At 38.0% G+C, this 12,354-nt stretch overlaps 1 protein-coding gene across 4 annotated transcripts; it reads left to right on the top strand.

Annotated features, from left to right (window-relative positions):
• The first annotated feature begins 132 nt into the window (after positions 1 to 132).
• On the top strand, positions 133 to 11,667 carry nsun6 (NOP2/Sun RNA methyltransferase 6). 4 transcript variants are annotated; one of them, XM_041813994.1, is made up of 12 exons: positions 133 to 201; positions 1,960 to 2,043; positions 3,949 to 4,104; positions 4,212 to 4,306; positions 5,494 to 5,600; positions 6,019 to 6,172; positions 8,089 to 8,170; positions 8,293 to 8,412; positions 9,080 to 9,224; positions 9,319 to 9,464; positions 11,072 to 11,197; positions 11,280 to 11,667. In XM_041813994.1, the coding sequence occupies exons 2-12, from the start codon at positions 1,969 to 1,971 to the stop codon at positions 11,457 to 11,459; spliced, it is 1,386 nt and encodes a 461-aa protein (XP_041669928.1). In that variant the 5' UTR covers positions 133 to 201; positions 1,960 to 1,968; the 3' UTR covers positions 11,460 to 11,667. The 4 variants fall into 4 exon arrangements, with proteins under 4 accessions (XP_041669928.1, XP_041669925.1, XP_041669926.1 ...); XM_041813991.1 differs by having other exon boundaries at positions 4,209 to 4,306; XM_041813992.1 differs by lacking the exon at positions 133 to 201 and adding an exon at positions 1,378 to 1,408 and having other exon boundaries at positions 4,209 to 4,306.
• The last annotated feature ends 687 nt before the right edge of the window (positions 11,668 to 12,354 follow it).

The following is a 12,354-nucleotide window of genomic DNA, read 5'->3' as shown; positions in this document are numbered from 1 at the left end:
GGCTAGCTAACATTAGCCGGATGATCTCTTGTCCGCAGAACACCTAACCGACCTTTTCAACGCCGACTCCATGCGCCCCGACTGACTGTATAGCGAAACAAACGCGACGAAAAAAAATCTTACGAGGCAACGCAGATGTGGCGAATAAATGCCAGGCTTCTTCAGTGTCGTTAAGCCTCCGGAAAACCGCACAAACACAAGGTGAGAAGTGCAGCGATGTGTTTACGCCGCTGCTCCTGCAGCCTCTTCTGCCCGTTAGCTGCAGCTGGTAGTGGTGTAGTGAAAAAAAGCAACCACAGCTATTCAGTGTTCTTCCGGTTACGTGGTGACGTTGCACGCTGTAAACGTTGAACTTTTTCAGAGCAATTTTCTCCCAAAATACATCTTTACAGTGTGAGTGAAGGCCTGTAAAAGGGAAACGCATTTTCTACACCCAGCTAACACATGTTAATGGCACAGTTATAGATAGTTTTTCTGCTTTGATCGTGTTAAAGTACTTTTGGAGTTATTTTATTACGGGGCTGCATGTTAATTATTTTGTTTTGATATTTACGGAGCCCCTGAAGTCCCAAAAGAGATCATTTTATGCTGTACCCGCGTGTTATAGTTATCTAAATGTAACTAACTAAAACCAGAATGTAGAAATCATTTCAGTAAACAATCTACATAATAAAAAAGCTTCATAAAAACGGGAACTAACTAAAACTTAAATTCCGTGCTTACAAAACGAACTAAAATAAAATAAAATAAGGGAAAAAAAATCTCCTCTTTGAAACATCCAAACCTGGAAGTTTTAAACGGCCCGGTTTGGTTAATCACAATGGTAATTTTAGGTCTTGAAGTGTAATCAAACATAATTTTTGACTAGATAAAATTAAAGAAAGGAATTCATGTTTGAATTAATTTTAAAAATATTGTGTGATTCTTTTTTTCTGACTCTTTTTGGTGTGGCCCCTAAAAGTATCCCATATTACTGACAAAACTGTAATTTTTACCAGTTTTTGCTAAATTAAAACTAATCTGAACTGAAAAGCCAGCTAGAACAACTAATCAAAAATAAATAGGATTTAAAACAAAAACTAATAACTTAGTAAAAAAAATACAAACTCATAAATAGTTTCAAAACTATTATTTCCCTGGTGAGCACAAGGGGAAAAGAACACTTTTTGCGCTTTAAAAGCGATTTCTTTCGTCCATAGAACCGAAATGGGAATTCATTATAACCCAAACCCTTAAGTTTACTTTTATTCTAACAAATGCAAGCCACTGAACACTTTAGAAATGCTCACAGATAATTTTAATATCGTTTTAGTCTTATTTATGGTTGAGGAATCCATATAGGCGCAACTTCTGTGACGTAACAGTGACGTATACGGAAGTAAACTTTGGGCATGCAGAGGCACCGAACGTGAGTACCGACAGAGAATAATAAGAGACTACGCATTGTTGTTAGGCTTATTTATCCTCGTATTAACCTGGAAGCTTGTTAATTTTGAATGTGAGGGATAAATATGTTAAACTGGACACTCTTGGTATATAAAGACTGTAAAAATATCCGCATTTGAGCCCGGTCTGTTTTCAAAATACATCATTTAACGTTGACAGGAGGCTTAATGAATCAGGTCTGCACGAGAATTAGATTTAGCGTCACTTGGGACAAAGGGATCTGCTGATGACACTGTAACAATGTAACATAATGAACGGACATAAAGTTTAATTCTTCCTCAGTACACACATTTCCCGAATGTATTCCACTACTGCCTTAGTTTGTACTCTCTTGTTCAAAACCAATACTTGTAATTTTGACAATTTAATTCTTGATATTGTTCATCATGAATACCAATCATTCAAACCAGTCAATCAAAGCTGTTATCTAATGTTAGATATAACTGAACTTTACCGCAGCAGCTCATGTGTTATGACTTATCTGATCTTCTTTTATTGTCTATCCTCACACAGACTGAAGCAATGTCAATTTTTCCAAGAATATCTTTGAAGCCTGAAGTGACTGATTATCTCAAGAACATCTTCTTGAACAAGGAGGTACTGGAGTCATTTATACAGCTGTTCCCTTCATGGAAATCTTAAATACATCCCACTTTTTAAGGTGGCATATCATTTCCCTTTTTAGGAGAGAAAAGTAACTAACAACACTTACTTGAGCTAGTGTAACTGAGCAGCTTTTTTTATGTAATTGTAATTTATGGAGTACTTTATAAAATAAGCAACTGTACTTTTACTTTAGGATATTTTGGGGGCAGTATTGTACTTAACCACATCCTAAATAGCAGCCTAAATAGTGAGTAAAACACACCTAAGTGATGAAAATAGAAGGTCCAAAGTTTCTGTAAATGATTTAAAACTGGCCAGTTGTTTGTTCTACTGGTAATATGTCGCATTCAAAAGCATTTAGCAGTAGAAAGGCTTAATTCCAGCCTTTCCCCTTCCACATAGCCCTACATTTGGTACATTCACATCAATGGGTAGGACGTCCTGAATCTTGTTGGGGTGGAAGGGCACGTTAAAGTCCTGGGGCTACTTGACTCTTCAAACTGAGATTTTGGAGAAGCACACTCCAAACTCACTGTTATGGGGGATCTCCAGAATGGCTCGATAAACTTCAGCAAGAATCTAATGTGATATTTTGATGTTGACAATGCATTTTGATTTTGATCTGGTATGTTAAAATGCTTGAAGTAGAAACGTCTGGTATTGTTGCTGCGTTTGTTTATGTAAATGCCATCAGTGACGTATCAGGTATCTGAATGATTGTCCTGTTTTGCTTGGAAAGACGTTTCCACTGCCCTTTGTAACTCTGTTTTAAGGAACAAGGGTGCACTTGAGAACGAGGGGTGGGGTGAAAGTCAGAAATGGGACTGAGCCAATGTTTGCAGTGTCACTGCAGTTCATTAAAAACATTTAAATTCAATTAAACTATAAGGTCAAAGATTCATATTCTCTTTTTTTTTTAACATAAAGGGAAAAAAAAACATTTTTCAAGTCCTTCTGCTATCAAAAATTATTGCTCCATACTTTGAGCAAACTTTTTTTAAGATTAATTTTTGGGCATTTTAGTATTGTTACAGAAAGATAGAACAGTGGATAGAGCCGGAAACAGGGATGAGAGAGTGGGGAATGACATGCTGTGAAAGAGCCACAGGCCAGACTTGAACCTGGGCCGCCTGTATACATTGGGCGCGTCCTAAACACTAGGCCATGTGCGTCCCAGTACTTTGAGTAAACTTTAAAAGACTTGCTATTCACTCTAACTGTAATTATTTGTAGACTAATAATTTTATTTGTACTTAAATGAATGTTTATCAGATTAACTGTACTTTTACTTGAGGACAATATTCTTGAACTCTTTCCACCCTGGCCCCTTCTCCAACTTTTAACACAGTCCACTTCCATCTAAATGAAACACGTCTGCCATGCTTTGGTCTAAACAGAACAATGATCAAGCCCCAGATGAGCTTTTTGAACCTGTATAAACCAACTCTTAGTCTTTCTCAGACCAGTATGTTGTGGTGTGCGTCTCTTTAAATGCAAGCTTGTTTTCATTCTGCCGCTTTCTTCCTGGGGGTGTGCCAACACAATTATGGCTCTGTGCTTTCATGGCCATGGGTGATGGTACTTGCTGAAGAGTTGGTATTATTTTAATGACACCCATTTTTACAACACAAGGAGCACAGATTCTGAACTGAATAGCAGAATATGTGTTTTCAGATATGGGCCGACCATGAACAAAAGACTCATTTTCATTGGATCACGTTTTGTTTGTTGGTAGATACTCTGGATACCCAAATCTATGTGCAAAAAAGTGTTTTTTTTTTCATTATACACTCCCTATAAGAGGAGCAAAGATTAGCTTTCAGTCACCCTATCTGCCATTTCCTTGTGATTTTCTCAGCACTGTCCTCTTTGTCTCCTTGTTTCTGTTGTGTTCAGGTTTTGGCCTCAGTCGGCCATCAGGAGGCAGAGTGTCGCTTTCACAAACTGCTCACATGCCTCTCTCACCCTCCTTCGTACACCTGTGTGCGAGCCAGCACTCACCTTGCTCCCCTGGAAGAGATCAGGCACAAGTTAGGAGAGGAGCTGAGAAAGGTTTAGCCTTTGTATTGATATTATTTTTGAGATTTTGTTACTGCCCCTTTCTGCTATGGTCATTCAGGTTCTAATATCTCAGCACGCTGTTTTTATTGTTGAAGCAGCAGATGTACAGCTCATCAGCAGAGGAGGTCTCTGCTCAGATTCTTCCTCATCCACATATTCCAGATGTGCTGCTCCTTCCTGTCGATGGCCCGAGGTATGTGAGGAATGCTGGAGCAGCGGCAGTCGAATGTGAATCTGCTCCTTGGACTAAACACTTACACTTAAATTGCAGTATCACATAAACCACTGGGCGAGTGTTTCCTGAGAGTCTGCGCAATGTTAGAGATGATAGACACTTTTCATCCACAGGAACCCATAGAGCAGACTTTCTCGTGTTTTGAACCCAAAGAGCTTAAAATAATAAGTACTATTACTGACAATACAGTAAAAAATAAAGAATTAAATATACAAGAATCTTTTTTGACTTTGTGGGTGTTTTTTAGAGAGGTCAGTGGGTTATTTTTGCATCAAAATTAAACCTCCTGTGAGGAACCTTTAATTTGCTTCCGTTTTGGTGCCCTCCTATGAAAAAAACGGATATGTTATCTCTCTGCTAATCTTGTACTTTACTGTAGAGACTGTTCTTCCATGCTGCTGTCTTCTAAAAGTGACCAGGATCACTCATTAATAATCTTTGCCATGGAAAATATCAATACAGGCTATTTATTTACTTCTATTGACATCTACCCTGCAGCACCTGGATTCAAGCATTAAATAGTTCTTTACAGTAATTTCAGTCTTGATGCTGACAGTCTCATTTGCTGTTTTAGCTTTAAAAGAGACACCAGTTTAAATTTTAGTCTGTTTATAGCCAGCTAAAAACCTCTTACAGTAGCTTTTAGTAAACACTGAAAAGAAATCAACACACAAGCTGACAAACAGGCAAAGCAAAGAGAATCTTAAAGCTCCTTTGAGGAGTTTAAATTCATTATGAAATGGACTGGCATGATAATAATAAGGCCTCTATATGACCAACAAAAGAAGATGAAACTATCAGGAAGAAGAATGATTATTTTTATGTAGCTATTTTAATGTCTGTAAATGCTGCCAGGGTGTAGGTGTCAGAAAGAGAAAGTTTTGCCTGTTCAGCCTCTTTTACATTTTTTACAATAAAGGTGCACATTAAGCTTGACATTTGAGTGTTTAGACAACAGGGAGATCTTCTCCTGTCTGGAAACACTGCTTACACATGCACAGCAAAGGTATAGACAAACGGGGTGCTACATTTTCTCACAGGAGCTTTAAAAATGTACCGAACCGTGATGCTTTAACTCTTGAATCAGCTTTCCACAGTCCAAGGATGTCTTCAGAGACTGATGTCTTCTCTCTTGTATTTCTTAGGCCTGTGAAGCAGCTCAGCTCAGAGATGGTGGTCGGTGCTCAGTGTGGCAGTGCTGTCCTGAGAGGAGCTCATGTTTTTGCTCCGGGGATCCTCGCTAGCCCAAAGTGTAAGGACCAACAATAAACCTCATTCAAGTTAGTGAAAATACACAGTTTTCTTAATTTAATCATCTGTGAGGAATATTCAGAGTAAATACAGATAAAGCAGGAGGATTTATCTCTTTGCAGATCTTGGCTCATGTATGTCTCGGCAATGCTTTCTAATTAATGAATTTCATCATTTATTTTAAATACTTTGTGGGCGGCTTAAGCAAGTCTTTTGCTTGCAAGTTTTTTAAAAAGGCAGTTTTGGTAGCTTATTTATCACCTCATGTGATGCCTGCCTAGCAAAAAGCTTGTTTGCCTTTGTAGTTCAACTAGAAACATCTAGTTTTTAATTCATATACAGGATAGGAATTTTACTTGTGTTTATACTGGACATGCTTGTTTTTAATGATTGCCTAATGTGTGTTTCTTTCCTTTCAGACATGAAGGCTGGAGATGTGGTGTCCGTCTTCTCTGACTTGGAGGGAAAATGTACCCGTGGAGCCACCGGCTTCCAGGGAAAGAAAGTGTTTGTGGGAAATGGAGTTGCTCAGATGGATCGATCTGCCATTTTTGGCACAAACAAACCTGCCAAGTAAGATATTTTTTTGTTTCACTCTGAATCAAATGCAAATGATGCCACTATTCGATATCTGGTGAATGTGTCAGGCTAGAACACAGGTGTCAAACTCAAGGCCTGGGGGCCAAATCCGGCCCGTGGAACAGTTAAATCCGACCCCCAAGATGATCTCATATTTCTGTTATAACTGGCCCATCAGTATGAGGTCTGCAGTTTGTGTTTTAATATTTGATTTTCAATTTTGCATCTCACAATTAGGACTCAAACTCAGCATTTTGACTGTTTCTTTGGTCCTTTGAGCATTTCAACTCATAATTTTGACTTCTCATATAATATTTTGAGCTTTAAGACTCATAATTCTAATTTTAAGTGATATTTTAACCTTTTTAACCAATTATTTTGTATTTTACCTTATATTTTTAACTCCAAACTTTGACTTCATAATCCCATAGTTTGACCTTTTAGACTGACAATTTAAAACTTTGAATCATATTTTGACTTTTAATTTCATGATTAAAATTTTTATTTCATATTTTTACCTTTTAAACTCATGATTTTGACTTTCTTTCAAATGTATTTGCCTTTAAAAACATTATTTTTCAATTTCAATTTCATGTTTTGACCTTTTTGAACTAATAAATTTACTTTTCTCAGATTATGAGCCTTTAAACTTATCTTTTTACCTTTTTAAATGTCAAAATCTTCAATCATCAGTGCTACGTTGTTTTTTTTTCATATTTTAGTACCGGTGAAACAAGGTTGACAGTTTATGGTTGAAAAGGTGACCCTGTTAGGCCCTCAGGTTAGTCCTGAATCCAGAATCCAGCTCCTGCTGTGATTGAGTTTGACCCCCATGGGCTAGAATTATTTAGAACAGTTTACTAAATAACCATCAACTCCCTTTTTAAAATCATTCAGCTTAAAATAGTCAACAAAATGAATTCTACCAAGAAGATAAACTCAGCCTGGACTAAAAAAGAAGAGGAAGACCAGATGTGTTTGTTTTTCTATTGCCCATGTGTTACAAGTTTGAGGACTAAAATCCAAAACTGATGCTTAATATTTGTCCTAAAATTATTCCTTAAGCCGTTTGAGATGTTTGCAATACCATTCCTCTGGTTAAAATATTTAAATCAAAAGCTAAACATTTGTTGGAAATAAGTTTCTAAGTCATTTCCTTTTAGAAAAACACTGATTACCACAATAAAAAATAAGGTAGTACATCATACTTAAGATGTTAGGAAAATAACTTGATAGTGGGATAACAGAGATGCCAAGATTTAATTCACTTATTATACATAAAGAAGTTTTTCTAAATAAACATATTTTAGTTGTAAGTTTTAGTTAGTTTTTCTAGTTTTGTCATCTTACTGTTAGTGCTCTTAGAATGTTATAAGTGCTTGAGCCTTTACTGAAGGCTTTGAGGGTAGATGTCCTGTAAATGTTGCTCTTTAGTGCATTTTCTGAAGCCCTCTGTAGTTCTTAATTCTCTGAAGTATTTCAGAGCTGATATAGTTTGTCTGTGGTGTGCAAAGTCTGTTGGTTGTCCTTGACTCCATTGCGCTATTGTGCCTCGAGGACTAACAGTTGGAAAGGAAAGGATTCAAATTGAACAACTGTCCTTTAATGTGAACATAGAGTTGAGAAGAACAAACCCAGTGGGAGTTTGACTTCACTGCCTTTATAGAAGGTCATTACTCAATGATATATTACGTTAGGATATATTTTCTATCCATTGAATTCATGCTTTAAATGTTTCATATTATTCCTTTAATAGATTAAAGAAATGTTATAGATGGGTACTTGTCTTAGTGTTAATTAGTTTTAAGAATCAGTGTGGAAAACAGTCACCACACACCAGTCAGTTGTCAAACAGTTCATATGGTGTGTGGGGTAAACATATAAAGTTAAAATAACTGTTTCTTTTTTAGAGGAATAGGTGTACAGATGGTGGAGCCACTTTACCAGAGTCCCTCGTTTGACAATGTCTTGCCCAGCCTGGTATTCCTACAGGTATTTACAGCATTTCTAAGTGAAATTGAATGATAGATTCCTGCAGAACAGAGGGATACACCTACTTTATTTTGTCGTCATATTAATCATTTGGAAATCTGATGTGATGTCTTGTTGTGTAGAATCTTCCCTCTGTCATCGTGGGACACGTGCTCCAGCCTCAGCCTGGAGAACGGATCTTGGATATGTGCGCTGCACCTGGAGGGAAGACGTGCCACATTGCTGCCCTCATGGGAGATCAGGTACAGAGTCAATGATGAAGGCGCTGCAGGTGTTAGCTGGTCTGAGCAGAGTGAGCATGAAGGCTATGCAGCTATCAGAATCTTGTTTTTATCATTCTTTTAAGCACAAACACAAAAAGCTGAAAACCAATATCTTCAACATAATCAGGAGATTGTAGCTTTTAATGCATGTTTTTTTATTTATGGTACTTAAATGTTGAGGTTCATTTAAATGATGGGGAAAATGCTTTACTCTGGTAAAGTGGCTCCACCATCTGAAACCTTAATTTAAAGCTCCTGTGAGGAACTTTAGGTCTGCATTTGCAGAACTTTTCCTGCACACTTACAAGTTTATGACAAAAAAATGTCATCCTGCTGTGTTTTTACGATCCAAATTATGTCTCACTGTGAGTCTTTGAGGGAGAGGGTCTGTGAGTGTCTGACACCTACCTACCGGCAGAGACCTGAAAAATGTTATTAAATTAGCATTTATTTTACTAAAGGTCCTTTTTTTTACTTACGAATGTCATATAGAGTTGTTAGTACAAATTTCATCTTGTTTCATAAACAGATAAAAACACCTCAAAGGAGCTTTAAATCTCTCATATATACACATATTTCATGTAAATATATAAAAATGTTGTGCTCTTTTTAACAATGCACCTCTGTCTCTTTTTGTCTAATGCAGGGTGAGGTTGTGGCTTTAGACAAGATCCGAAATAAGATAGATAAAATTCGTCAAAATGCCAAAATGATGCATTTACACTCCATTAAAGCGTATTGCTTCGACGGCACTAAAGCTGTAAGCAGTGATGTGGCTCAGGACACTGAAGGTAAAATCCCACCACAGAATTTTGAAATTTTTGTCACCCATCAACAACAGGACTTTGTTTACATAAAAATACAGCATTCCTTCTTCTCATCCAGGACCTCCGTTCCCTCCTGAGAGTTTTGACCGGGTTCTGCTGGACGCTCCCTGTAGTGGACTTGGACAGAGGCCCAATATGGCGTGTAGCTGGGGCCTGAAGGAGATCTGCTCCTACCAGCCTCTGCAGCGCAAGCTATTCCACACTGTAGGTCTCATCACACAGACATAAAGCTTCTCACAGCGTATGTGCTGTCAGCACTTTGGTTTATATTCACATCACTTGTAGTGACACATTTTGACCAGTAGGTGGCAGCATTGGAAAGTTCTTATACAGCTGTGACATACTGTACAGCCTCACATCATGAACTGAAAAACACTCCTCAAAATGATTTATTTCTCTAATAGATCTTATTAGAAGCTCTGTTATTCCATGATGTTCCTATAGTGATAGTAATGATTTAAACACTTGTTTTTATTGAATTTACCACCATGCAGTTGGTTATTTTTTGGAGGGAAAACTTCATTTAACTTCAAAAACTGTCAATAGTGGGTTAAAAAAGTTTTAAAAAGTTTGTAGAAAGCATCCCGTTTATACCTGAGCTGCACTTTTCTTCCCAAAAAAAGCATTTTGAGTTTGTAGATATTGTATTTTGCTAAAAGTGCCACTAAAGCCCAAGTCATGCACTAAACCTACAAGGCTGTAGACCGTTCCATCTCTGTCAGCCACCATCACAGACTGTTCATTAGAGAGGCCGCCTCTGTCAGAACGGGAGGGCCGTAGTATGCCAGTTCAGCATATTTTCATTTTCAGATTTTTTTGAAAAAGTAAACTTTATCAATAAAGTCTGATTCATGAAGTAACAACACTGCAAATATAATGGAGTAAGCAAAATTTCATTTGTGAAACAGAAAGAGTAATTGAGAATTGTAGAGTAATTCCTGAGTAATTTGAAAGTGAGTCGTCAGCCAGACATAGCAGACAAAAGCATTGTCATCTCTGCTGCTTACACCTGCTGAGATGAAAAAAATCGTTAATTTTCTTAAATAAATAAGAAATACTCTAGATTAGATCCTATGACTTCAACACCAGCTAAAACATAACAAAAAAACCTAGAGGTGCAATATGAATCATTTTTACACTGAAATATCTGCATCAATTAAAAAATGGTGACTTTGTTGTGTACAAAGTGCGATAAAAAGGTATGTGCTCCCTTCCTGATTTCTTAAGTAGAGTAAATACAAAATGCAGATTTTAAATGATGATTTCATAATTAAGGGGGAAAAAACACCCAAACCTACCTGGCCCTTTGTGATAAAGTAATTAACCCCTTGTTAAATCATGAATTAACTGTGATTTATGGATGCCAAGTTCAATTTCACTTGCCAAACACAGCCCTGATTACCGCCAGACTTGTTGAATCAAGAAACCCTTTAAATGAAATCTGTCTGACAAAGTAAAGTAGGGTACAAGATCTCAAAAGCAACACATTAAGATGCAGTCTGAAGAAATTCAAGAACAGTAAGAAACAAAGTCAGTTATATCTATCAGTCTGCAAAGGGTTAATGTGCATTGTCCTTTAAAAAAAATAGTAAGGACATCATGCCAACAGTCAAACATGGTGGTGGTAGTATGATGGTCTGGGGCTGCTTTGCTGCTTCAGGACCGGGATGACTTACCGTAATTTAGGGAACTACGAATCAACCTGAAAATCCTCAAGGAGAATATCCAGTCAGAAAGTGGGGAAATACTTTTTCACAGCACTGTAAGTGCTTCAGTAATTGATCTTTATATATACATTTCTGTGATTGCAGGCGGTGCAGCTGTTGAAGAGGGGTGGAGTGCTTGTGTACAGCACCTGCACGGTGACTCTTGCTGAAAACGAGGAGCAGGTAGCCTGGGCTCTCCAAACCTTCCCCTGCCTCACTCTGCAGCCTCAGGTACGAAACTCAACAACTCGTCATTGATGTGTGGACTGACTTAGACATATGCTGGAAATCCCACTGTGTGTTTTTTCCTCAGGAGCCTCACATCGGTGCAGAGGGCATGCTGGGAGCCGGCCTGTCACCTGAGCAGCTGCGCCTCCTCCAGAGGTTCAGTCCCGAGCTGAGCTGGGATCAGACGGAAACGGCAGCTCCTCTCCCCTGCAGAGCTGACAGAGACACCATCGGCTTTTTTATCGCCAAGTTCCTGAAAAACTGACCCAGGAGAAGGGGCTGTGTTTTCTCGCACAGGACTGCAGACGGGAACAACGGTGTTTATATTACGCCGCTGAGTGTGCTTTGACAGGGCAGTGTTGACAAAGACACTCACTGTTTACAGCATCTGCCTCTTAACAGCTGCTCTCTGAAACTGCAGGCCATATAGGGATAAGCTTTATAAACACCCGGGGCAGGAGAGAGAAGAGAGAGAGTGGGAGGGAGAAGGGGAGAGGGGCACGTGGGGATGGAGACTGAATGAGTATTGGCAAATGCAGCAGTGCTAGCGTCGCCATAACAACAGTGACGACACAGCTGCCATGGTGACAGTGGATTGGCTGAATGTCAGAGCTTGGATCAGGAAGTAGCGTGCAGAAAGAGGTCATGAGAGGTATTAACAATTTAGAGTCTTTTAGTAGTGGTGAGACAACTGGGAGCTCTAATTAGAGCTTGAGCTGCTTGAGGAAAGATGGTATGTGCGGTTTAATGGGAAAATAATGAACATTTTTTATAATAAAAGTAACTTTAAATGCATTTTTTGTCATGCCAGTTTTGTATGTTCATTATTAAAATCAGTGGTGGCAACTGGTGGCCCTCAAGTTACTTTATAAATTGTAAAAAAAAAGGGGAAACATGAAAAAATCTGCTTCAAATATATGAAAAATACAAAATTTCTCTAATTATATTTGATCACTGGTATATGCAAGGAACTACAGATACAATTGGCTTCAGCTGCTGCTGAATGCATTTCTTTAAAAAGTTAGATCTTAAAGTAAAATCTATTAAAATAACCATTATTAATATTTGCCTGATGAAAGCTCTATATGTTCTTCGGGTCAAATTAAAAGAAATTTTTATTGTTAAATGGGGAGAATCTTCATGGTGATAATTTGGACCTC

This window comes from Cheilinus undulatus, linkage group 19 (genome assembly GCF_018320785.1).
Source record: "Cheilinus undulatus linkage group 19, ASM1832078v1, whole genome shotgun sequence".
NCBI lineage: Eukaryota > Metazoa > Chordata > Actinopteri > Labriformes > Labridae > Cheilinus > Cheilinus undulatus.
Note: the sequence above shows the minus strand (reverse complement) of the source record. Positions and strands in the feature narration are given on the sequence as shown.

What these genes read in the sequence shown, in the direction of transcription:
- nsun6 (XM_041813991.1), top strand. Translation starts at nt 1,969, where the DNA reads ATGTCAATTTTTCCAAGAATATCTTTGAAGCCTGAAGTGACTGATTAT. An exon ending in GGCACAAACAAACCTGCCAA is followed by an intron (nt 6,173 to 8,088) that starts GTAAGATATTTT and finishes TTTCTTTTTTAG; the next exon opens with AGGAATAGGTGTACAGATGG. An exon ending in CTGCCCTCATGGGAGATCAG is followed by an intron (nt 8,413 to 9,079) that starts GTACAGAGTCAA and finishes TGTCTAATGCAG; the next exon opens with GGTGAGGTTGTGGCTTTAGA.